We start from the raw sequence: 26,218 nt of genomic DNA, 5'->3' as shown, positions 1-26,218 counted from the left end.
AGGTTCATACCAAGGTTCTTCAACATTTCTTTTATTTTTCAGTGAGCTGATTCAGTATATTTTATCATAGCATAGCGGCTTACCACAGTGTAGCATTAGGAATATATTATTAAGATTTCTCTATGTGTTAGCTCATGCAAGGGTCTGTTGCTGATAGAGAGGCTATGGTGTGTTGTATGATTGTATAGATTGAACAAGAATGTGATCAAAACTGTACTACACAGCCTGTAATGTGCACACCAACACAATATGTGTACAAGCAACAGATTGTGAAGGGAAATACATAGAGGAGACTTGAATTATTCGATTTGCTTTCGGTTGCATTATTCGATGAAAAGGATACAGTAATATATGCATGAACGGGGTTACGCTCAGAGAAGAGTTGCGCTCACTAAATAGAGGACAGCAGCAGCCAGCTGTGCCAGAGTGCACAGCTGCAGTGAGATGAGTTCAGCTCCAGAAACAAGATGGTGGATAGGAACCATGTGATGGACAGTGGAACAGGATTTCCCTCAGACCGAGTATCTACTGAAGAGCCCAGTTGGGATGGAGCAAAGATCAGTATTAGAAAAAGTAACGTAAAACAAATTTTATTGATGGAAGGAAGGAAATTCTGTCATGAAAATGAAGCTATTATGTGTATTAATCTGTAATTTCATATTTCAGTATGTAATCTTCAGAGCATATGTGTGTGTGTGTGTGTGTGTGTGTGTGTGTGTGTGTGCCCCACACCCAGATGCATTATCACATCTGTCAGATGCGATGTTCAGAAGAGCATACTGTATGCGTGTCTCCCCCTCCCTTCTGTTAATCTCTGGCAACCTCTCTCCAGTTCTCGCTCCTTTAACTGGTCTTCCAGAGACAAACACATTCCTGACATTTAGTCTAATTACAATAACGATTACCTACATTCTCCGAAGACCTTTTCATCACGACACTTTTCCTTTTAATCATGGACTGGCTGATTTGTCTTTTTTCACAATCTTTCCAGGTTCCCTGACAACCAAGCGAGAAGCAAAAAGGCCTTTTTGATCATGCAGAGAGTGCGGGTGAATAAAATGTTGAATAAATAAGAGAGAAATGACAAGAGGGCCTATGCTGAAGCACTCGTACCAGGCAATAAGTTACAGATCTACAGAGAGAAACAGGATCATCTGACCACAGCAAGCACACTCCAGAGAGCGAGGAGGAATAAAGCAGGAAAGTCACGTTGCTGTCTAATCCTCAGTCACTGTCGCTCGCTGTGGGTTTTTTACGGTCATGTGGCTGCAGTCTGCGGCTCGGATCAGTTCTGGACTGGGAGCTGTCTGTCTCTCTCTTTCTGTGTCTCGAGGATGGGATTACCCAGAGGGGGGGATCCCCAAACGATCCTGAACAAGTGTGAAAAGCCTGTCAGAGACCTGTGAAAACTGTAGCCTGCACAGCGCCACACGGACAAAGTGCTGCTGTCTGCTCCATTTCTCTCTCTTTGACCTTTCCACTTTACTTCCTTTCTTCTCACTTCCTCTCTCGTCATGCTCCACCATCTGTCACCCTTCTCCTTCCTGACTCTCAAATCTGCTCCTGTGCACACCTAACCAGTCCAATAAAGGTTGTAGGTTCAGATTAATCAAAGTATGCGTCTGTGTGTCATGTTTTTACCCTCATATTCACACACAGACAGTCGTGTTTCCATCACTTTAGAGAACATTACATTGACTTACATTCCACGTACTCTAACCATAAGCGCTACTTCCCTAATCCAAACCTTAATTGTGACGGTTATTCGTGATGGTCGTTATGGGGATGGGCATTTTGTCCCCAAAAGGGAGGCGAGTCCCCACAATGTGACCGTGTAAACAGATTTATGCCCACACAAACACACGTAACCTTCACAACTAAATGCCTGACCGCTCTTACCTAAACCTAAACCTAAGTCCTTACGGAACATTAAAGAACATAAAACAAAATCTGAACCCTCAAATAGACCTTTTGAAGGTCTGTTCCAAGGTGAGGACCGGCCAAAATGTCCTCAATCTAGAGCTCTGAAACCCCAAATGGTCCTTTAAAGATAGCTGTACAAGTATACGCGCACACACACACACACAGGTAACCTATAGTCGGTATTAATCTTTCACCGCAGGATAGAATGAAAGAAAGAAACGTTTCCTGGCTTTCTAATTTTCAGGCTGGTAACTTCCTTTGTTATGGACTCATAAACACACACACACATACCTTCACACTCCCGCAGTGCTTTGTTTTTTAGGAAGCAGGACTTTTAAACAATCATGGGTGTAGTGCCCAGCCAAGGTCACTTCAAGTTCTCATTATTCTGCTGTAAAAACAGGGTACAGCCGGTATACCTGCTCAAAAGGATGAACGTCACACCAGAACAGAGATAACTGTTGAAGACTCAACTACAGCCGTTTGTAATGCATATTTAATTAATATAATATCTCTTTGTTAGGGATTCATATCTCTAATCTACATCCATCCACTTCTGAAGTAAAGTGCTGTACCAGCGTGTGCGAAGCAAATTGAAAGTAATGCAACGCTCTTAAATTAGATTCAATTGAAGGCTATTTGCTGCCATCTGGTGCCCACCATGTGTTCTCACTCATCTTCTTTGATGCAACAAAGTACCACTAACATTGAATTGTTCGAGTAAACGGCACATTTATTAATTCCTTTGCTTGCATGTGTTATAAAATACACAAAAAGACAAAAAGAAAGAGAGATATTCACACATTCAACAATGACAGGTGTTGAAACCGACTTAAACTCTTCCGATGTTCACATTGCAATACATACAGCTGTGGAATAATTGGACATCTGCTGCTCAAGGGACAATTAGACAAACGTGTGAGTGTGTGTGTGTATTTGTGACTGTGAAGTCCATGACATGATGACCTTCTCTCCTGTCTCAGCTGTTTCCTTTCTGGAGTGTGTGGGTTTGCAGAGTGGACGTCTTTGTGCAGAGCCTCTGCACAAAGACGTCCACTCTGCCGCCCTCTGCAGCAGAGGGCGTGTTCACTACTTCTTCTGTGGCTTGTCGTTGTACTCCAGGAAGAAGTCGTTACAGGCCACAGTCAGCGCTCCGACCAGTATGATGAACTCTGTGAAATCTACCTCCCCGTCGTTGTTGGAATCCAGGTCTGCCATCACCTTATCCACTGCCTCCTTATCCTGGGCATTCTGCACGTGTGTGGATAGAAAACACAAATGTAAGCTGGCTCGGTTTTATACGCATGACACTGTGCATTTATATCCCTAAGTATCTCCTTACCCCCAGGTAGCTGCCAAGCTCTGTGGTAAGCATCTCTTTGAGCTCAGCCCTGCTCAGTGTGTATTTGTCCCCGTCATTCCCAGAGTACTTGTGGAAGGTCTGGATCATCAGCTGCATGGCGTTCTCCAGGGTGGAGGTGTTCTCTGACTTGGGCATCGACATTCTGGAGGAGGACAGAATAAGAGGAAGGGTGAGAGGAGGAGAAAGTCCATGTTAGTACTCCTGCCTGCAAGGAGCATGGAGGACAAGCCTGCTGCAACTCAACACATGTTAAAGTCTCTCGAGGTTGCTCTCTCTCTCTCTCTCTCGCACACAAATGCATGCACACACACTCTTTCTCTCTTTTTTCCTCCTGGACACATGGACAATCATAGGCTGAAAATGATGTTCTATGAGGTCTCTCTATCTAGTGACAGGATGGGGGACGGCAGAGTCGGAAACTCAAGTTTGCTCTAGCTGTTTCCTCATCAGGAGATTTTCCTCCCTGCTAGTTGTCCTGATAAGATTCTGCAACCGATTGAACAGATCCTCAATCTGTTTGTTGCTTTGCTCCAGCGAGAGGACCTCTGGGAGTCAGGACACTGACAGCAGCCGGATATGTGAGCCAGCTGATAAGACTGAAACTCTAAGCTGGTAAAACAGCCAAACCAGCGGAGGAGATGTAACCAGGACACGCTGAGGCAACCTGATCTGCCTTTTACTTTAGCCCCACCGGATGGCAGAAAACAACGGAGACAGGTGTAAGTCTTTGCCTTTCTTGGACCCACATCACCTATGAACTGTGAAGACTTTTCCGAACTGTCCATCACATCTTACATCAGTCTGACCCGCTCGACACAGTGCTCCACATTCTCATGAGTCAGCGGCATATAAAATACATATCGGAAAGACATTTTTGGCAAGCTCTGTTTAAGATAAATGAAGGTTCTATAGCTTATCACTGAGTAAACAGAGAGCTTTTCCTGTCTTTGTTGTTGATTTGCACGATTATTTTCAACAGGCCGTCCCCCCCTACAGACAGCACTGTGCATTAGCGGCGCCACTAAAACCTACTTTGAAACAGCTTTCAGAGTTGAAGTTTGTCCTCTACATCATCGCTTACCTGAGGGAAGAGTGATGGCCTGCTGGTCAGGTGCAGAGAGAGAAGGCAAGAGCGACTGATGAGGAGGATGGGAGGGACACCGTCTTAAATACATCCCTCAGTCCACTCATCCCCCCCCCCCCCCAATCCCCTCCTCCATCTCTGGTTACGCATAAGACACCTGCTGTCCTCTCTAAATGGACACATGAAAGATCCATCTGACCCCCTTCTTCGGAGACAACATATCGACAATGATATCATGAATGGAACTGGAACTACAGCATATCCATCAGCATTTCTTAAGCACAATGAGTCAAAACAAAGAACAGGTTTAGAGGGAGTGCTACGCTAAATAGAGCACCAAGAACAAGATGAATCACGTGAATACTCATCATATGAGTCTGGTTTTAAACAGCAAGGAGTGTTGTGTCGAGGTAGGATGCTTACTGTGTGTGTGTGTGTTGGGGGGCGGGGGGGGGGTTCATGCCTGATACAGCAGCCGAAGGATTAGTGTAGCACCGATGAATGGAGCCATCACACCCGGCAGCCATGCAGAGAAATCCCCAGACGAAGACTTTGCAAAACACAGGCTGATATGCGAATTCAACACACTTGAGCACTTTCACAAACGCATGAGCACCTCAAGCTCCAAAACACGCCGCATGCAAGCGCTATAATGAAGAGAGTGAGAGCCAAAGTGCATGAAAGGTAAATGAAGAGCAAAATAAATGACGGAAACACATTATGATCACGTACACTTGAATGAATGATCTCGAAGTTCATACTAAAGCCCTGCAAGATGTCATGAAATGTAAGCTTGATCTGCCGTCCTAGTGAGTGCATCTTCCTGCAGTATATTGTGTCAGTGAGTGGGGCAGCACAGTGGGTGCGTGTGTGTGTGCACCATATGTGTGTATGTATAGTGTTGCAGAGTGAAGGAGGGTGCACAATGGGAAGCGTATACTGTATGTCAGGATCTGGTTGCAACCGTTGATGCATCTAAGGCTGCTGAGTTTGACTAGTCAGGGATGTCACAGCTATATTTAGTAAGTGTTGCTGGTAGCTGTGGAAGAAGCAGGTATCGTTGCCTGTGGGACAATGTCAAACCCTCAGAGAAACCACTGGACACGTACAGTATTTTGCTGGGTTTCCCAGCTGAATTTTATTTCATTTGGAAATAAACTTGAATGCAAAAGCAACTTAATAAAGATGGAACACCAATTAAAAACGACACACGGTATAGTTGTGTTATATAAAGCATTTATTTTGAAAATACAGTAAGTATCTTTTGTATGGTATATAAAAAGACACTCCCAGCAAAGAGTCCTTCAATGTGTCCTTGAGATGGACAATGGAGATCAATATGGTGTGACTGAAGAAATGGCTGATCTGGACAGACGTTAAGAGCATTTCACAACTGGTTGATTGTATGTAAAATGATTATGGACTTAAATGAGAACAAATATTTTCTTTTTTAAACGCCAAAAAAGGCTGTTCATTTTCTGATCCACCAAACAGAAGCATCTATGAAGCATTTGCATTGGCTCCAGCCTTGCTCTCACTGACGGAGTTGGCCAGGTAGCCAATCAGAGTGAGGTATTCCTGGAAGCTGACCTTTCCATCGTGGTCCGCATCCAAACCCTGCTGCATCTCCTTAACGGCAGAGGAGCAGTTTGCATTCTGAGGGACAGACAGAATATGTTAGTTCTGTATGAAAAAAAGAAAATCATTCTAATATAATGATGATTATTTTTGTGCCGCAAAGGGTGATGTAGGACAGCAAAACATTACGCGGTTTCTTACCTCCATCATGCCGCCAAACTGTTTCTTTACCAGTTTCTGGAAGGCACCCCCTTCTAGGTCCTCCTTCCCCCTGGTAGAACTAAGAAAAGTGGTCACCACCGTCTTAATGGCTGACTCCATATCTAGAGATAGAGAGAGAGAGAGATAGAGATAGAGATAGAGATAGAGATAGAGAGAGAGAGAGAGAGAGAGAGAGAGAGAGAGAGAAGGAAAAACACGGGAGAATTGAGTGTTGGAGGTGGCAGGAAGAGATATGGCCATATCTTAGACACTCAGACGTCATGCCGTTGGGTACAGTACCCAGGAATTTTATTAATATGAAAATATATTAACTTTGGGTCTTTGGTGGATAAAAGGCTTATTTCAGTTATTGAATGCATCATTGCAGAAGAGAACACGTTATAACCTTGGAATCCTTGGGAACAACTGAATGCTGGAGAATAAACTCTTAACTCTGTTAAGTTATAATGCAGCATTTCACTGAAGTTTTGTACGTGTGATATAACTGAAAACATACTGAAATAAAACGCATGTTAAAAACCACATCGTCCTGCAAATAAGTAGTCATAACAGTGATCGGCAAAGCAAACTTGTCTGAATCGCCATTTATGCCAAAAAACGTGAAGATGAGACAAATGCAATTCTTTGGTGTTAGGCGGATCACACCTTTATTTGTATTAAATAGTATTTGCATTTTATCTGTTTGGATATTATATGATATGTTTGGATATGTCTCCTGAACACAAACATACGAGAAAGGTGATGTCAGTGTAGAAGAGGAGGAGGAGCCAGGGGAGGAAATGGACAGAGCCCGGAGGCTCTCTGAGGTTAACAGAGCGAGAGAGAGAGGGAGTGATGGAAGGTTGAGGGGGAGGAGGGGAGTCTCTGAGGTAAACACAATGGGAGCTCTGATCTCTGACGGTGGACATCTGATCCCCAGAAGCCATCGGGAGGATCCAGGTTCAGATTACGGCCTGCTGCCCGTCTGCTGCAACACACCTTCCCTCACACCGTAGGAATACTCTGCACACTGTGCTCGAGTATGAACAGAAAAACATCACATAGCTCCGATAGATCAAAGCAGGCGAAACCATCTAAGGCTCCTGTTATTGACGGGATCTCAGTCATGCGAAGCGAAATCCTCGGCCTGACAGATTTGACACAAGCAGTTTTAAGTTTGGGCTCTTTGCACTCACTGCTTATTGGACCTTGCAGGAAGGAGAGAAGCCAGATAGAAAGGCATGCTTTCATTGGATCACAATTCCATACTACAAGCGCATTCTAAACACTTTGATTATGTTGTAGACAAAAGTTACACACCGTCAGTTTCCACACTAAAACCACTTACATACTCATTGTTTTAGGGTGTTGATGATGGAGACAATAAGCCTTTTCACAGAAGACATTTTGACATGTCGCAGGTGTGAATGATAAAAGTAATGATGGCTGAGTTACATTTAGCGGCTTCACTTTCAGGGTTTTGGTGTTGTGCATGTTGTGCATGTGCTGGTTCACTGAAACACTTTAATAGAACAGAGCTTCATGTTAATAGGAACACTTTGAAAAGTCAAAATGTCTGCTGTGATGTCTTGTGTTATCTCACGATGCACTGCACAAATGAAATAGAGGAGCTGCTCACAGCTGCAATAAATGTCATAAACATGAATATGAATTGGGCATGGTGATGAAAGAGCTCCAAGAATATTGTAAAAAAAAACTAAAACATATGTATTAGAGCTTTCTGCTTCCTCCTTGTGAAGTGCAAAAGTGACAAAATGAAATGAAATCAAAACAACTCAAGTGAGTGTCCTGTTGAGGTTCCCTATTCTCTTACAATGCATCGCACGAAGGGAACGGAGGAACTACTCGTGCTAATGCTTCTTTTCTGCTTACTACCAGCAAAAGCAGCATATTACAATGATTTGTCTGTTTCCTTTATCATGGTTTGTATACTGTGTGCATTTAGTTTAATACTGTATTGGGACCACACAGCTGCAGTTTGACTGTCATCCATCATCGCAAGTATTGCATCATTTCCCGCTGTAACAAAATGGAATTGTTTTCTTGTAAAGAAAACTAGGAAAACAGTCGACTATGATAATTAGTATTTAATACATACTGTACATTATTGGTGTGCAGCATGGCATTAAGACAGATATATTGATTTAGTCTCACTGCAGAAACAGCTATGAAAATGACTGTGTGCCACTTATTTTGTCGTATGGAAATGGGAGAGGACATTATATCTATAAGACAGTGTTAAGGCCAGTGCAGCCCAATCCAGACATGAATCAGCAAGCAGAGGGCTCCCTCAAGGTTTTTGCTCCCATTTATCTTTCCGTTGTCTCAACAAACAACCTCTCCAATGCAACTGCTCTCAGAAGATTAAAGGCCTGAATAAATGCTGCAGATACTTGAGTAGAGTTGCTGATAAGCATCGCAGCAAGGCCTGGCTGCAGGGTTTGAGTATCGGAAACTATCAGGGGGTGACAGCGGTGGCCGTAGGACAGGTAACGATGGATGGTGATTGTGGTGATGTTGTTGGAGTAACTGTAGAAGGTAAATCTCCCATCTGGCATAGACGTCACACTATGCACCCGCACTGGATGACACACAAAGACGTATAGATGGACGGACAGAAAGATAGACGCACACGCGTGCACACCTTAACAATGACAACACCAATTAGGACTTCTGTTGCATTAACATAATTACTGAGTGAGTGAGTGCAGGCACCCAAACCATGGATCCTGTTTCATGTCTCCCTGCAGTGCCAACACACGCACACAGAGGTGGACACACAACTCTATGCTATATACAATGGAGCGTCTCTCATCAGCATGCTGTTCATAATTATTTAATGTGTTACTATAATTGTCCCAACACCTTCCTAACACCCGCTACAAGACGAACAGCAGCACGGGAGCATGTGAACCAGTGTCTGTGGGTGTTTGTATCCGTACAGCACCTTATAGCGACATGCCTGACAGGCCACTATCCATTATAGCGTCCTGTCCGAGTGTAACGAGATGAACATGAAACCAAGTCGTCTTCGGTCAGAACCGGCGACATCAGGGCCACAGAATTACAAATGGCAGAGAGGAACATGTCATGGGCTTCGTTAGATAAGAGCAAGCTGTGACTGTGCTGAGTACAAATGAAGCTCTCCTTCAGCCTCTCAGCGCATGGACTCCGTTCAGATTCAGAGCCTGCAGATTATCATGACTCAAGTGTGAATGCCTGTGGGAGACTGAGTGTATTGTGCAATTTGCATCACGGGTCCCTTTCGCGGCATTTTACCGGAATTAAGTACCACACAGTGAGTCACAACACTTTGGCCCTGACACATTTTTAAAATAAGCACTCTGACCCATCGTTTCCTGAATATGTAGCCTATCCTATAAGGATTATAACCAGACAGAGTGATATTTTCCCTTTCTTTTAAAATATTTTTCAAAGCCTAAAGTTGTAAAACTATGTAATTCTAGATGTGAAAAAGGATTACAGCATCTGAAAAACGAAGTGTTTTTTTGTATTTATCTTACATATCTTACATACCTCAGACATATCTTGACAGCCCTTTAGTGATCCTTATCCACACACAGGCCTCACTAGCCGGTTTTGAATTTGGTTAAATGTTTCATGTAAATATGGTTAAAGGTTGTGAAGCTGAATTTCCAACTATATTGCTGGTTGAATCCAAGACCACTAAATTACCTCTGTTGTCTCCATAGCTGATTTTTATTTACTTTATCGGTTTCCCTTATTTTGTCATGTTGGTTAGGACACACATATTTGAATAAATATGTGTATTATACCATAGTGTATTGTGTCATTATGTCTCTCAATGTATCATAGTGTACACACAGTAACGCCCAGATTATAAAACAAATAAAGCATGATGAACGTTGAGAGTTTAGTCAGCGTTACAAGCTGGCTTAAGGCTTGACAAGTACAAACCAGTTTACGCATTAGTCAGGTGGGGCCACCCAACCCACCCAGTCATATCACCACCCCCCATTAACTGTAGCAGGCGGACACATAGAGTGTGTGTGTGTGTGTCTCAGTGTAAGTTTTTACCAGACTGACTACAGGACATTATTGTGCGCTTCCACCCGATAGTTCCTGAGCATTGATAACTCCCAGCGATCAGCGCCACCCTGGTTTGCGCCAAGTGTGACGGACTCGCCTCCTCCACGTTACCCGTCATCGCCCAGGTCGCTGTTTTTCCGGAGCGTCATTAACGAACACCAGGACGAAGCCATCCGAGTCTCGCTACCGGAGTCTTATCATAGCGTCAATAATTCAGACTGACGAGGGCCAAATCGGACCGTCGGCACAACGATCCACAGTGCGACTGTTTAACGGGGCGAAACCGGCCACGGTGCAGATGTCAAAACTAGTCGGCGCCGTGCGTAATGGAGATGTCAGGGCTTGCCCGCGTCCCACATTTGCATGTCGCCCTCAGTAATCCTGACAATCTGTAGAGCGGCCAGAAGCAGGACTGACACACAGCGAATAAATAAGTAAACGTGAGTGGAGACTCCAGTTTCTCTGGAAGTGTAAAGGGGATTGGGCTTAGATTACCAAGGAGAACATGACCCCTGTGGCCACCAAGCTTGATAATGACGAGAGAGCCGCTCGCTAATTCAGCAAAATGTACGCAGCCGAGGAAATAATTATCAATTTAGCTTATGTCCAGAAAACAGCACAATAAACTACAGAGAGACGTGGCACAAAACTAGGAATCAGAATCAACACTCACCGTTTGGACTTGGAAACAAAAGGCAAGAACCAATTTCAGCAACTGCGCTCCTTTTTTCTCACAGACCCTCCTCTTCAGTCCTGCGCTCGATAAACCAGCAACACATATCTTTTCCGTGATTTAACTTCTCACTCCAGACAACTTTTTTTCCCTTCATTGTCATAGGGCGTGTGCTTGAGAGAGAAGGAATGTGGAAAGAGGCGCAGCTTAAGCAACACAGCACTTTTTCACCAACACACAAACATCTCCGTTGTTTCAGAAAATAGAGCAAGACTTTCTCATTTGGTTTCATAGATTTTTTATAGGTTTTATTCTTGCACGTTCATCCGATTGTTTTTTTCTGACATACGTTCTCTCAACATGTAGGAACAAGCGCGCGCTCATGTTTAAGTGTGTTCAAAGCTTTCCCAACAGACAGATGTATTTAAGCCACACCCTGAAACTGTACTCACTTGTGCAAAGAATGGAAGGATAGTGTTCAGTAGAAAGTGAACTTTCGAAAAAGTTGTCAAATGAAGGCATTGGCAGGAAGATTTATATTTATCTTATTATGTTTCCAGCTTTAAACAGAAAACCCTGCTCTGCCAACAACAGACCTTCTGTTTGTGCACTGGAGGGAGATGATGAAGATCACAAGATGCGTTTTACAGTACCGGTAATTAGAAAAGCCAGTGGAGATAATGCTTGAAAACAAACAGATAGTGTTCTGTGCCAGTTGCTGGTGAGAGGATGGCGTGAGAAGAGTCACAGACAACTGGTTAAAAATAAAAAAAACAATCATAAAAAAATAAGATAAGATTTTAGGGTGTGTTCCATTTGGCTGTTTCCCAATTCTTTCAAACTGTATGGCACACAGACAAGTCAGTTACATGCATGGAACTGTGACAGAACTCAGTGTATCTGAGGACAGCACGCTATTGGCTGAACCCCCCATGCTTGCTGGCAAGATGCCCGATCAGCTGCCAGAACTCCAGGAAGTTGAGCTCTCCATCACTGTTCTTGTCCAATGAGCTCATAAGCTGGTCAATGGCAGCGGGGTCGGCAGCATTCTGCAGGAAAACAGGAAGATACTTACCACATCAGATATTTTAAAAACACAGTAGTGATACTCAGTGTGGACAAACTTGGTTGTGCTTGTGGGGCGACGAGACTGAGGCAAGCTGACACCACTGGCACATACACCAGTTAAAAAACCACCAATGCAACGTCAGCAAAGTTGGTTCGGCTGATTGTGCAATGGAACTGTCGCCACCTGGTGGCCAAACGTGGTTATTTCAACTGTTCATGCAAGGAGAAACATGGAATTTTTCCATTCTTGTATTTAGTGATGGGCCTCAGGAGCTTCTCCTTTCTGCCACTGAGCTCTGGTTTAACATGACAACACAACCACAACTGCACTAGAGTGAAATTTTGAAGTCTCTGAATGGTCTTCATGACAAATTCAATTGATTTTGTGCTCTGGATCACAGGAAGGAGTGGAAAAGACTAAAATATTCTTTACAAATACTGTTACTTGGCTCAGAAGTACTGTAAGACCACAGGCATTAAACACTCTGCCCGAGCAGAAGAACAGAAGTGGCCTTTTGAACACAAGTATGACGAACAGTTAATTATGTGGTCACAGAAAAAAGGGCCAATGTGGCATCCAGATGATACACTTCTCAATATGAATCTGCCCTCATGAGGCGGCTCTTTTGTTCAGAGCAAACTTATAATTACATGTTCCTGATTGTATCAGTTTAACTGTGGCTCTTGTCTTTCAAACACAATGAGGTACTTTATCAAAAATCTACAGATTCACAAGGCTGGTGATATTCTGTGCTTTGGTTATTCTCAAATGATCCCATGAAAAACAGCAACAGCAGCAGCAGCAAGCATTTTCCAACGTCCGATGTGACTCTCAGACACAAACCCATTTGCTCCTTCAAAAGATAAAGATATTTAGCCCTAAATACATAATCACACTCTTAATAGGGGCTAATTGATCCCCTAAAATATTTAATAGTGCATTTGTTGACTATTTTCAGGAGCACAACACATCTGGTGGCAGCAGGACGATGTGTGTGTGATCAACTCAAAATAAACACTGGTGCCACACAGAGGAATAAGCTGCATTTGGCTTTGAATATGTCGGAAACTACTGTCGATTTGATGAGAAAAATATAAACTCTCGTATTATAGTAAAAATAAATATACATAGAAGTGACTCAATAAGAGTAACGAGTAACATTCCCTCAGCATAAACCAGCAGATTTATGGCACATTCTGGACCAGAAAACCGACAAATAAAGAAAACTAAAAGCTATAAATCTTTACCTTGACAAAGTTAGGGAGCGCTGATGTGACCAGTCTGTGGAACTCATCTCTGCTCAGTGTGTCAGAGGAACCATCGCTGCCAGCATACACCTTGAACTGGGACACCAGCACACCGATAGCAGACTCCATTGTCAGTCAAGAGGGTTTAATCTTCGGGCCAAAAGGGAAAAAATGAGAAATGCTGTTGATCATAATAATAATAATAATACATTCCTCAAAATGCAGTTACTTTATGATACAGATTAAGTTCAAGTTCAGACAGAAGTAAACGGCGGATCTTATAACGAGATTTTAATCTGGCAACACAAATCAGAGACTCACCAACTCAGGAATGTGTGCGAGTAAGTTGAGTCCTGCTGGTCTTTTTGTAGCCGACTTCTCCTGGTAAAGACAAATCATTCACTCATTACTCGCCAACTATTTACAGCTTGTGTTTTCTCAACTTTGCAACCAGTAAAAATGTAAACCATGTTTCCCCAAACACCACGGATCTTTTTCCATGACGTGGTTGCATTTTCAGCATCAATCTAAGCGTGTAACTGTAGTCTCTGGTAGGATATGGGTTGCTGGATGAATCCCCTCATTCAGGAAACCCCAGACTAACAATCACAGTTGGGATGAGTGAAACATATTACAAACAGGTTAATGTTTTGCTCAGCTCGTGCCACTGCATGGACAATAGTCTCCCATTTGTCCTTTGTACGAGTGTGAAACTGTGAGCAAAAAAAGCTGCAGAGAGCAAAAAGAAAGCAGTAAATCAGATATAATTACACAGTCTGCGTTGCAAAAACCTTTGAGAACGAGGCACCTGGGTTTCACCTCAGAAAAGCCGTATTATTTAAGCCAACGCTCCGACACGATGTGCACAATTGGCATATTAGGGAGGCAATTAGTGCCGACAAGAACAATGGCTTTTTCATCCAAATATCCCCTCAACTAGTTTTCTAGTCTCAGCTGCATGACACACACACACACACACACACACACACACACCTGAAACAGCAGTCTTCTGTTCTTCTCCTCACATTCCCTCGGCCATCGTTGAGGAAGGAGAGTGCAGCTGCTGATACAAAATAAATGACTTGCAGAGGACTGAGAAATCACATAGCGGTATTAAAGCGTCAGGGTTTTCCTCGGGGCGATGCTGCTACTTGTCTTATGATGAATGTATTTGTGTCTAAGGATTTGTTGGTCTATATTTCAAGACATAATCCATACTTTTTGAATTTCTAGATGGCCTGCTGCACTCGCTCGTTCAGAGATTGGCCTTGTGAGTAGATGTGTTTTCTGCTCTAAATGTTTCATGCAAATAAGAAAGAAAAAAAAAAGTGTGGGAAAAACTCCTTAACGTCATACACGTATAGCAGCACTACTGGGTTGATGGACAGCGTCTCCTTTCACAGACATTAGGTCGTTCATTCATAATGCATTACAGAGTGTAAATCTGCATGAGACACTGCAATGTATAAGTATGGGGAGGGGGGCTCTGAACTCTGTACTTATTAAAACTGTTAATATGATTTATATAATTTCTTTTTTTACCTTTTATATATTTAGATATATCTTATTCTGCCTCTTAATCATTTTATTTAAGTATCACCTCAATGGCTCAATTTTTCCTAACTACTAACGCTAAATGCACAAGTGTAAAAAACATGATCCTGAGTCTTGAACACACAAATGATCAATAGAAATATATTTGCCATGAAAAAAGCTTCAACATTTAACCAGGTCACTACCCCGGTTTCTGGCCCAATGATTGACTGAGCACTCACTGACTTCATGGCGTGAAGTCATCGTTTCTTTCTTCTCTTCCTCCGCCACCGTCAGCCAGGTTGCTGCTCCACCCATCCAGCTTCAGGGAACGTAAAAGGAACCGCAGAAAAAAGTTTCCCAGAGGAGAAGTTAACATCCGTGTGGCAAGGGCAATGCAAGGGGAAAGACGTTGATTCACCTGCAATGGAACACACAGCAATACATCACTCATGTTGGATTGATTCGTCAGCGAATAAGTAACAGCTTCGTAAAGATTCCACCGACTTTCAACAGACATTGGTGCAACAACAGTTCAAACTACTTTAATCATCAACAAAACCAAAGATCTCACTTCTGACCGTGTAAAACTAACCGGAGCAAATTCAGAGGAAGACCTGGAACCACTGTGTCAAATATAATGAGCAGATGTTTGCAGATGAAGTGAGCGATAAAAGACAAAAGACAGTTATTTTATCACAGGCACGCACCAACTTTATTATTCTGCTCTTGTGACAGTAACAGGGCCAAATACAGACAAACTAAAAAAAAGAAAAAGCTCTCTATGCTGCCACAAAGCCACATAACATAGGAATAGGAATCATAATTCCTATGCAGCTGTAGGCCCTCGAGTTACTAAGTTAGCGTGTAAACAGACGGCAAGAAAAACATGCTTTTTTGGAAACTACGTGCCATGACTTCAGTGCCATGACCAACCAAATCAATTAAAACAAAACATTCATAATAAAACAATAATCAAGCAAATGTTTAGTGCACATGAGTTCTGTACCTGAAAGGAAACACACATGCTCAGCATGTCGATATCTTATGTGCCAACCAATTACATTTGTATAGATTTAATGCCAACCTCTGTAAAATAAGTTAATTATATATTTCTGGACAGTTTAACACATTTAAAGCAACATGTACATTCAAAACAAACTCAATGCAGAATTCTCTAAATTCACATAAAATATTCACTAAACCTTTTTCAGCAGTTCACACGACTCTATAAACTTATGATTTAAAGATAATGTGACATTACGTGCCACGCTAAAGCAATTAATACACAAAGACGGCAAACTGTAGGTACAGTGTAGACTCAGTGGACAGGTAGTCTGTGTGTGTGTGTGTGTGTGTATATATATAAGACTATACAGTATCTCTTCCTGCATCACAATGGATGCTCAACATCAGCTGCTCAGTCACAAACTGTACAGATGTGGATTCTTTTTATGGGTTGAACACTAGAAGAACGGGCCCTTGAAGGCCATTTAATGTTTGCATTACTCTTCATTCGTACTTGTAGCTTCTTATCTTCTTCTGTCTTAAATCCATCCCAAAACACTATTTAGATGACAGCACTTTCTCCATTATTAAGTTCTAGTGTGTAAAACACAGAACGACCCAAAGCAGTGACATTACATTTGAAGTTGAACTTCTCGGACAGACAGAAGGGGTAAACTGAGAAAAGCGTGACAGGATGATAAATGTAAGCGTTGGTGGTCCAATATAAAATGTTCCCTTTGAATAACCCCTCATCCGTCATGGCGGCTTATACTTCACCCGCAAAATGGCCATTTGTTTATCAATTACTCACACCGTGTTACCTTGAAGCAAACATCGCTTTCCTTTTTTCAATTCATCATGACTTCTCAGTTTTTCGATTCTTCGATCACCGTGGAGCCGTGTGAGGAGAAGAACGTCTCCTTCAAGAAGTCAAGGCAAGACGAGGTGAGTAATTGACCTTTAAAAAAGGTCATTTTGTAGGGAAAGTATTCCTTCAGGCTGCTTCTAGATCCATCAATTCTATCACTTCATCAGCCACGTCCTCGTCCGCTCTCTTTCCTCCACTCCGCATTGGATCTCTCCTCCGTCTCCACAGCTCCTGGCACTGAAAACTTCTTCATAACTTCTCTTTCAAACTCCTCCATTTCTTCCTCTATGGCACTATACTCTTCCTCGTCATCATCTCCTTCCACCATGTCTTCCAGAATGTCTCCCAAATCTTCGACGAACTCTTGAAAGCTCGTCTGGTCGTGAACAAAGACTCCGTCCCTGAAGAACTCGGCGGCTAGCTTCTTGAGCTCTTCTCTTTTGGAATCGTCCACTCCGGCCTCGGCGAGGTACGTTAGCAGGATGGCCTCGAACTCGGGGAAGGGGACGGGGAGCAGCCCCTCGGTCTGAGCGCACGTCTCCAGCGAGTCACACTGCTGTGGTGGTTTGGGGTTGTGCTGCAGGCGCCGTCTCTGCTGGACCCAGTACTCGGGCTGCTCCAGGGAGGGTCGGCCGTGAGTGTGAGGAAGCTTCCCGTCTCCCCACAGGGGCTCTTCTTTGTGGCTGTGACCCACTTTTGATTTGTGCTCTTCTTTGTGATTCTGAGAGCTCGATTTGTCCTTTTTCCAATCTCCGCTGTGTTTCTTGTCCCTCTCTCCTCCGCTCTTCCACGGTTCTTCTTTCTTTTCCCGCTGTTTCCTCTCATCTTTCATCCTCCACTCCTCATCATCTTTACCGTTTTTACTCTTCTTCTCATTCTTCCCCTTCCTCTCTTTACCGTGATTTTTGTTCTCTTCCCACTGCTTCCTGTCACCCTTTCCTTTCCCTTCCTTGCTACGATCTTTGCCGTCTTTACTCTTCCAGTCACCTTCTTTCTTCTTACCTTGCTCTTTCCAATCTTTTTTCTCCAACTTCTCTTTGCCACTTTCTTCAAAGCCATCTTTCCCCTTCTTCCATTCCTTCTCTCCCTTCCATTCCTCCCTGTGCTTCCCTCCCCGGTCTTTTCCTACCTTCCAATCCTTTTCCTCCTTACCCCGCCATTGTTTACCCTCCTTCCCGTTCTCATGACTTGCCTTTTTCCAATCTTTCTCCTCCTTCCTTCCTTTTCGCTCACTCTTTTCTATCCACTCTTTCTTCCCTTCCTTATCCTTCCATTGCTTCCCTTCGTCACCTCGGCTAGCCTTTTCTTTCTTCCCCTCTTTCTCTCTCCATTGTTTTGTCTCGTCGCCGTGTCTCTTTTCCTTAACTTCCTTATCTTTCTCCTTGTCAAACTTTCCCTGTCTCCATTCAGTTTGCCCTCCATCTTTGCGCTCCCTTTTCTCTCCTTCCTTCCATTCAGATGTATCTCTCTCTTTCCACTCCTTCTTGTCGGCCATGTCAATTGTATCCTTCTTTACATCTTTCCTCTTCTCCCTCTGATCATCCCGTGGCTTCTTGGGCTGCCTCTCTGTAGATCCAGCTGAGCCCTGCGTGCTGTTCTCTGGCTGGCCACTGGAGGGCGATGTGACGGGCTTCACAGCTGCTTGAGCTGCTTCACTGGCTGCTAAAGGAAACACACAAAGGGACTACAATTACAAACAAGTGATCGGTGAAGTGTGACTAACACAAAAGTAAGCAAGAGGAGGAAACATACTGCTCTTTCCCTAGCTGTCTAACAACTCATCCTTCTACATCCTCTACCCTCCTCCCTTTGTACCTGAGGGGAGTTTCATTTCAGTCACAGTGGATCTCAGGGTTTCTACTTCTTTCTGTAGGGCCGGGACAACATCCAGCTCTCTCTTCATCCTCTCGTTCTCTTTCTGAAGGACAGGGAGCGATGCCATCTCTTTCTTCAACCTACTGTTTTCCTTCTCCATCTCCTCCCACCGCAGTTGCTCCTTTGCTCCCTCCTCTGCCTGTAGCTGGGCTACTTTTAGCTCTTCTTGCTGTTCGTGAAAAAAGACAGGAAAAGAGAGTCCTGTGAGAATATAATAAACTCGGTGACACGTTTATGCACAGACGCACATTCATGTATAGATTTATACCGTGGACACACACACACACACACACACACACACACACACACACACACACACACACACACACACACACACACACACACACACACACACACACACACACACACACACACACACACACACACCTGAAGTTGGGCTTGTAGCACAGCAATCGGCTCGTTCCCGTTGGCTAACGTATTTAGAAGCTCTGAACTGTCAGCATCTACTGGGAGTGGAGGAACCTCGGGATGAAGCCACTCCTGTCAACAAATTGCACACAGTACAACAAAATGGCAAGATTGTAGACGACTTCTCAGAATAAGCGTAGCCAGGCTGAGGAGTCGAGAAGTGAGAGAAGAGTGCGCGTCAGACAGGAAAGAACAAAAGTCCAGAACAGCACAGTTGGTAGACGATAGCAGTGATGTTGCCAGTGTTGTGGGTGGTCTCCAGCTGAGCATATCACACTCAACAGTCATGTGGTGGTACTCAATGGACTGTAAACTAGGTACACAGACGGTATTTATAATGAATAGCAGTTAGAAAGAAAACAGAAGAGCAGAAGTGACGATGTGATGTCAGACTGACCTGTTTTCCTGGAGCCTCTGCATCTTTCAGCGCCATCGTACCATAGTCGCTCTCTGCAAATGTATTATGCAAAGCGTACGGTTCATGAGAATAAAAACACGTCAAAGGAAACAAGCAAAAGCTTTGCGTACCCAACAACAAGCAAGACTTTTATCACCGAATATGTACTCCTCGTGCGTATATAAACAAGGTTATGAACTTTATATTTATTGCTGCTCGAAAACCGTGTATCTCCAATTTTCAGTTTAAACTTTTGTTCAAATTTATAGATCCTCAAAATCAGGCATTTCACTAGAAATGATATGATGGTCCAGCTCATAATTATTAGTTTAAATTAAGGTTTTCATTCAACAATAGAAAAAAAGCCTCATTGCAAAAGTGCTTAAATCATTCTTCCACTGCATGCAGTGCTTTTAAAATATGCTTTTTAAAGAGGTGTCAGATGCAAAACACTTTTTTTTTCTGCATGCATTCAAACAAATGCTGCAGGAAAGAAAGCACTCGTTCACAAACAAGTACACACAGAACCTACCCTCATCCAGGTCCATGAAGACACCTGCAGGCAGAATACACCTCAGTCTCAGAGCACCTCGTTTAGTCGCAGTAACTCAGCATTCTTCTCTGACTAATGTCACTTTGACGTCTTAAAACTCATTAATACCGGGCAAAACAAATGGGATGTTTACCTTCTCGACAGGTCATATGGGGATGCCTACCTGAGAAAAAGATGGTGCCAAGGCCTAACAGAATGACAGCACCCAGGATGCATTTGTTCACAGAGAAGCCGCTGTTGTCGTCCTCCTGTCGTGGCAGCTGGAACTCTTCCTCCTCTTCCTCCTCTGTCCTTCCGATGCGCTCCAGAGCTGCTAGGAGAGACATCCTTCTCCTCAGCTCCGGCTCGGCCTCCTCTCCCGTCTCCTCAGTTGTCCCCTCGCCCACAAGGGAGTCTGGTGCAGTGGAGAGGAAGAGTATGAATGTTAGTATTTTTGACCATTACTTTGCAATTTACATATTTTAATTTATTCTATGGGTACCCCCCAAGGAATAACTGTTGAGAAAAGCTCATCATTAACTGTGTCGGTATCCATTACACCATTTTATTTTCTGCCATGTTTATTATTTTCAAGCCGCTGCACATTATTGGGCTTACATTTGCTCTTGCATTTACAAAGTGGATGTTAGATAGCACAGCAGCTGCGGCGCTGCCAACGGTCTGACGCCACAGTGTACTCCTCATGGGAGATAAGACTTGCTTCTTTATTGGCTTTGCTTTGCTTTGCATGACACGCTGGTTAATTTGCTCCATTGCCATTACCTTATTTTCCATTTAACTGCATAAATAAACACTGAAAATCTTGAATAAATCACCTGGAATCTGATTCAAATTTCATTTTGGAACTTTTGGCACCAAAGTTTCCAATGTGTATCACAATGTATTTTTAAAAGAGCCATGAAAAATAATAGGGCACTGGCAAGAACTCACTGACACTGAACTCTAGCTGGTAAACAAAAAAGTGCATGAAAGAATGCACAACAGAGCAGAAGAAGACTCATTTTATTTAATGCTGTAGCGAGAGAAAAAGAGCTGCAGACCAAAAGCACCACACTCCAAAAACTTTTGAGGTCCCAGTCCCTCTGAAGCCAATTTACTTCTGCAGGCTGTCATGCAGCTCAAGGCTTCTCTGTCCCATCATGCTCCCTGCCTCGTACCAACCACGGCCTCTCCAGACAACCTCCTGGCCCAGATACTGAACAACTCCATAACCAGCTGGTCCACCAAGTGCACTTCAAACACAAATGGTAAAAAAAAATAAAAAAATAAAAAGGAAAGGACACAGGCATAGCAGGAGATGGTTTTTATAAAACACATAATAAACAATGATGCTGAGGTTATTAGAATATTAATCGAATGATGAAGAGTCAAATCTTGTTGTTCATACCTGCCTGTTTCCATAAGTCAGTTGTTTTCGGAAACAGGTCTGACCCCTCCCCTTCCTGTTGTAGCTCCGCCCCGTTCAGCGGATGCAGTGTTCCTTCCTGTGTGAGACTCTCTTCTTCCTGCGTAAACTCCTCCCCTCCCAGAGTCTCTGTGCTCAGCAGCGAGGCCGAGGGCTCATCAGGGGAGGAGGGGCTTACGTGGGCGTAGGAGTCGGCAAATGAGTCGGGGTCAGGGCCCGACGGCGCCGGGCCCTCTGACTGGACGAGTGAATCACTGCCAGCGACGACGCTGTCGGAACCTTCCGACGAGGCGGGAGCAGAAGAATCAGTGACGGCGTGTTGCTCTGTGCTAGTGTCTGCACTTAACGCTGCAGTTGTTTCTTCTGATACCTGGGCAAAAGAATCAGAGCATTACAATTCCTTAATTATTGCACTGAAAGTGAAAAGGTTTAGAGCTACCTTTTAGAATTGTTAGGCAACAAGCCTAACTGAAATGCAGAAGTTCGAAACTAATTGACTTTGAGACGGATGTTTCTGCATTTTGTGCATCTGCCTTTAATAAAGAATAGAATAACCAAAAGTGTTAACTTTTAGTGTGGAAAATGGAAACTTTATGTTGAATATTATTTTATAACTCAATCAAGAAGCTGTAACCAGGTACAGTTGAAATGAGTCATACTTAGTAAGAAGGGTCATATTGTAGCTATACACACATTACACTGTAGGAAATGACGTGTCCTGCTGTCTTACCAGGTGGCCCTGCACAGGACGCTCCTCTGCAGACGCTGCACAGTTTGCAGGCTGGTTCTCCCCAGAACCTGGATCATAAAACACAGACACAGGAGGCAAGAAGGAAAACCGTTAGAGCAACAGTTTAACATACTTCCATTGTGACTCTTTGACATTTTCTCATTTTTGAGGATATTTCTATTTTCATTTGATTAATTATCAGAGAAGCCAAATGGGTGAAAGTAAGTCACAAATTAAAAACTAGAAATTACAATAGGTTTGTTTGTGAGAACTATGTTTTTTTCTGTGCCTAAATAATCTTAAAATCCTCAAATGTATTGTGACAAACACCTGCTGCAGATGTGAGGCTGTCTCCATGATGCTCTGTCCCCTCTGCCAAAGGCCTCAGGGTTTCAGCGACAGTCTCCTGGAACCAACAGACAGTCAATGGACACTACGCACAGATAACATTTGGATGTATTGCTGGAACAATCCAGGCTAATCTGAACATACAGTTCATGTATGTTTCTGAGCACCAGCAGTGACGGAGCATCCCTTTCTGAACGGCTGTATTATTACAGAAACCTACTTCATATCCAGGTGACCCAAAAGAAAATCAATTGGGACAAGCAGTGTTCTTTGCATTTTCAACGAGGCCTGTCAAAGTGACTTTTCTCAGAGTGGTGGTACCTCAGGAGTGAGGATGGTCCAGCTGTTAGCACTGCTGCCGCCAGACATGGCCCCCTAGAGGCTGTGCCTGTCTCCTGCAACACAACAGGAACATACAAAAACAGATGACATGATTCATATTTAATTAATAGAAGAAATCAAACTAAATGAATACATTGCGATCTTTATACACTGACTCAAAGCTGGCTGTGCAATTTACAAGTGGGAAGACCTGAACTTAGGTTTGTTAACTTTAACAATGCACTTTGTACTGAAGCGAGTGAGCAGGTGTGTTGTTCAGATGGCTGCCACTGGCGCACAGTTCGTGTGACGGTGTGAGTACTGCAGCTTCAAGAAATTGACATCCTCTGTTTACCCACGAGCAGGATTTGAATACATGCCTTTGCTATTCGGCCTCACCCAGTCTGCCAATAACAGGAGCTACTGTAACACATTGCGCTCTTTGTGTGAGAGTACATGAGCGTAAGTGTGCAGGAAGTCCAGGTCCCTGGGACAATTCAGTTCTTCATTAGTAGTTTGCGGGTGTTGCGGGCCTTTTAGTCACCCCGGCTTTTGACTGACTGGGGAAATGTTTTGGCACAGGACGCGGGTAACCAAGGCCGGCACCATTCTCGGGGTACAGACAGCAGAATGGGCTGTCCATTTCAAAGCTACTGGTCCGTTAATATACGTCTCCAAACCACCAAATGTCAACTGTAAATACCTATTCCGATGCATACATTACTAAGGAAAGATGCACATATGGCGCAGTCTTACCTGAATCGCCGTCTGTAGTAATGTATCTGACCAAAACAACTGTCTTTTCCAGACCAAGATCACTCAAGCAGTAACAGGCTGACATTTTAGATTTCTATCGGCTAGTCAGAAACAAGCATAGGTATTCCAGCTGCATGAAGCCTTTCCTCTCAAATAGAAGCAGCCATAACAGAGATGCATGTTTCCCAGCTTTCTTTCTTCAGTGAATGCAGAAAAGAGCTAACCACTTACATTAACACCACATTGTGTGGGTAATGACACACTTCACTCCCTAAATTCAATTCTCTCCCAGCTCCGCAATTTAGGTCTCCTAATTGAGTGGCTCCCAAGAGAAGCCGACTGAATCTAGCCTAGGGCCCGAGGAGCATTGTGGGGCGTATAGTGGAATGGCTTAAATAGATACAGACTAAATATAGCTGCCGTGAGATTGAGTAGAGACAGAACTGGGGATCATGCAGAAGATGGCCATGGGGATCACAACAGAGCCAGAAAATGTATTCTAATGACAGCATTACAATGATTATTTCAGCTGCATCACAGAGCCGGTGGAGGATTATTTCCACTGCCTTGTAGTCTGTTCTTCTCACTCCCTGATCTTTAAGAGTGATATGTGATACAACCGGTGAAGCGCTAGGTTTGATCTCAGTTATTAATACCTTTTTAAAACAAACACTTTTCTAGTTTCAAGGCAATAGCAGCCACGCTTTTATTTTTTTTCCGAGAGCAATGTATGATCAGAGCTGTAGGCCTAATCTTATTATCTTGGTCTCAGCAGGGAGAAAAAAAAAGACCAAAAAAGGTCACGAGAATAAACTGCAAGACAGGCCAGTAGGACAGCAACGTTGGGCTGTCAGCTAAGGCGCCATAAACAGCATGTTCTCTCTCTCACACACACACACACACACACACACAGCATCATCAACAAAGCAGTGTATCACACGGTTATGTAACTTAGCTTAGTTATTCAGTCTGCTTTGAGTGAAGGAGTGTGAAGCCTCGGACAGGAAATATCAAAGAAATATACAACTTTAATCAGAGTTAAATTTGGAAATATCACTTTTTTTAACGTGTTAAAGGCCAATGTGAGCAAAGCTAAGCACGTAAGGGCTTAAATGCTAACGTTAATTGTTAACATGAGCTATTAAATACAGATACTTACCACCTCAACAGTCAATCAAGCAACCAGGAAAAAGTGCGTGAAACGACGTTGTTGACGCAACGGAAGAACACACGACAACAGAAGAGACGTCGGTGCTCTGAAATAACAACACATGTACGTTACATCCACATTCGGTTAGTTGTTACCGTGGTTCGTCGCTTTAACGTTACTTCGGTCCTCACCGTCTGTCACAGATACAGCAGACACTTCTGGGGCTTCCCATCCAACTTGCAAACTTGTGAAGTGAATCCTAAACATGCGTGATCAACGCGCCTCTCCGCCAATCACAGACGGCGTTGGCTCCCTAGTCCCACCTCTCGCTCTCCAGTCCGACCAATGGTAATGCAGCATGATTGTTCTTTACTGGTAAACGTTCCAAGTTGATTGGCACGCGCAGATGATGGTGAGTATGTCAAACATACATCTTATATATGATAACACCACCGCTCCTCTGGCATTTAATGCTGGTAGTCCGCAGTCTTGGGCTGATTCCGGTAACAATATCCTCCTTTCCCATATTAGATAGTTAATGTATCCTGTTTTTGTTTAATTTAAGTCATAAATTGGACCTCTATAAAGACATGCTCCTTTGCTATCTTTGTCAAATGAAATAAAAACAAGCCTTAAAGTCTTATAAGTCAGATACAAGTTTGTTCGACACCTAAACCAAATTAAGTGCAATTTTTTTCTTTACAGTATATGTTTACTATAAGACTAACCAAAACAAAATGAACAAAAATGCAGACATAAAGGTAATATTATTTCTAGTCATTAGTTCCTTTATTCATTGCACACCAGTTTGTGTTGTACAGTGAACATCAGGGTTGCCATTCCTCAAGATCGCAGATGAGCAGGGTTGAACTCAAGAAACTTTGACCCACTCTCACGGTGAACATTTGTAGCTCCTGTAAATGTGCAAGTGTGTTTCCTGGGACCCAAGAAGAGCATCCTACAGACACTGAAAAACAGATAAAGAATATTTTAACATTGAATACTATGATGTACACCTATTCCTGATTGAAATTGCTGCTGTCTAAACTTCAACAGTTCAAAACATTAACTGCATTATATAAATTAGACAGAGTTCGCTAAGTGCTCAAGTGGTTTGTTGTCATATGAGACAAGACTCATACTTGCCAATGCTTTGCCAGCACCGCTGATCAAACACTCCATTCCCAATGAAATAAAAGCTGGTTGAAATTACACTATAGGAGCCAACGGAGAAAAAGGGAAAATCAATGTTTGACCACTCGATCTACTCTCCTTCAGTCTGTCAGTCCAGGATCTCTTTGATGCACCAGCAGCAGAGGAGGAAGTAGAGGCATTGCTTCACCGACTGGATGAAACCATAGGAGACGTTTCCGCCAAGGAAGTTCTTGCCTCTCCCCAGACCCATGGCCATGTCCCTTAGGTTCTGTCCCAGAGAGGAGGAGGGCATGGCCTGAGGAAGAGGACGCTGGGGATGCATGGCTCCGAAGAGGAAAAAAAAAAGAGGCAGAGGCAACAAGGAGGGCAGTCGATGAGAAGAAATAGAAGCTGAGGTCTGACAAATCGGATCAGACTGGGCCAGTGCGACAGCTGAGGTCTGTTTCGTATTCCTGGCACA

The 26,218-nt window shown here is 43.4% G+C and overlaps 5 protein-coding genes across 11 annotated transcripts; all 5 read right to left on the bottom strand.

Annotated features, from left to right (window-relative positions):
• Nucleotides 1-3,012: 3,012 nt before the first annotated feature.
• s100t (S100 calcium binding protein T) lies at nucleotides 3,013-3,551 on the bottom strand (the record flags this gene model as incomplete). Its single annotated transcript, XM_079275620.1, has 2 exons — nucleotides 3,266-3,551; nucleotides 3,013-3,174 (listed from the first exon to the last, which is right to left on the bottom strand). Exons 1-2 carry the CDS (start codon nucleotides 3,425-3,427, stop codon nucleotides 3,013-3,015), a joined length of 324 nt encoding a protein of 107 aa, XP_079131746.1. The 5' UTR covers nucleotides 3,428-3,551.
• Nucleotides 3,552-5,589: 2,038 nt separating this feature from the next.
• Nucleotides 5,590-11,074, bottom strand: LOC306781896 (protein S100-A16). Its single transcript, XM_079274995.1, has 3 exons — nucleotides 10,915-11,074; nucleotides 6,150-6,271; nucleotides 5,590-6,026 (listed from the first exon to the last, which is right to left on the bottom strand). Exons 2-3 carry the CDS (start codon nucleotides 6,267-6,269, stop codon nucleotides 5,871-5,873), a joined length of 276 nt encoding a protein of 91 aa, XP_079131121.1. The 5' UTR covers nucleotides 6,270-6,271; nucleotides 10,915-11,074; the 3' UTR covers nucleotides 5,590-5,870.
• Nucleotides 11,075-11,651: 577 nt separating this feature from the next.
• On the bottom strand, nucleotides 11,652-13,359 carry LOC306782852 (protein S100-A11-like; the record flags this gene model as incomplete). The annotated part of the gene is made up of 2 exons (XM_079276330.1): nucleotides 11,652-11,963; nucleotides 13,231-13,359. The coding sequence occupies 2 exons, from the start codon at nucleotides 13,357-13,359 to the stop codon at nucleotides 11,829-11,831; spliced, it is 264 nt and encodes an 87-aa protein (XP_079132456.1). The 3' UTR covers nucleotides 11,652-11,828.
• Nucleotides 13,360-15,491: 2,132 nt separating this feature from the next.
• pbxip1b (pre-B-cell leukemia homeobox interacting protein 1b) lies at nucleotides 15,492-24,833 on the bottom strand. 7 transcript variants are annotated; one of them, XM_079275480.1, is made up of 13 exons: nucleotides 24,795-24,833; nucleotides 24,613-24,709; nucleotides 22,698-22,771; nucleotides 22,359-22,434; nucleotides 22,029-22,096; nucleotides 21,281-21,668; nucleotides 21,051-21,125; nucleotides 20,057-20,287; nucleotides 19,873-19,896; nucleotides 19,341-19,393; nucleotides 18,902-19,015; nucleotides 18,455-18,683; nucleotides 15,492-18,301 (listed from the first exon to the last, which is right to left on the bottom strand). In XM_079275480.1, exons 3-13 carry the CDS (start codon nucleotides 22,743-22,745, stop codon nucleotides 16,803-16,805), a joined length of 2,805 nt encoding a protein of 934 aa, XP_079131606.1. In that variant the 5' UTR covers nucleotides 22,746-22,771; nucleotides 24,613-24,709; nucleotides 24,795-24,833; the 3' UTR covers nucleotides 15,492-16,802. The 7 variants fall into 7 exon arrangements, with proteins under 7 accessions (XP_079131606.1, XP_079131610.1, XP_079131611.1 ...); XM_079275484.1 differs by having other exon boundaries at nucleotides 15,492-18,298; XM_079275485.1 differs by lacking the exon at nucleotides 19,873-19,896.
• Nucleotides 24,834-25,885: 1,052 nt separating this feature from the next.
• Nucleotides 25,886-26,080, bottom strand: lenep (lens epithelial protein; the record flags this gene model as incomplete). Its single annotated transcript, XM_079276250.1, has 1 exon — nucleotides 25,886-26,080. One exon carries the CDS (start codon nucleotides 26,078-26,080, stop codon nucleotides 25,886-25,888), a length of 195 nt encoding a protein of 64 aa, XP_079132376.1.
• Nucleotides 26,081-26,218: the final 138 nt, after the last annotated feature.

This window comes from Melanostigma gelatinosum, assembly GCF_949748355.1.
Source record: "Melanostigma gelatinosum genome assembly, chromosome: 9".
In the NCBI taxonomy this organism is placed as follows: Eukaryota; Metazoa; Chordata; class Actinopteri; order Perciformes; family Zoarcidae; genus Melanostigma; species Melanostigma gelatinosum.
Note: the sequence above shows the minus strand (reverse complement) of the source record. Positions and strands in the feature narration are given on the sequence as shown.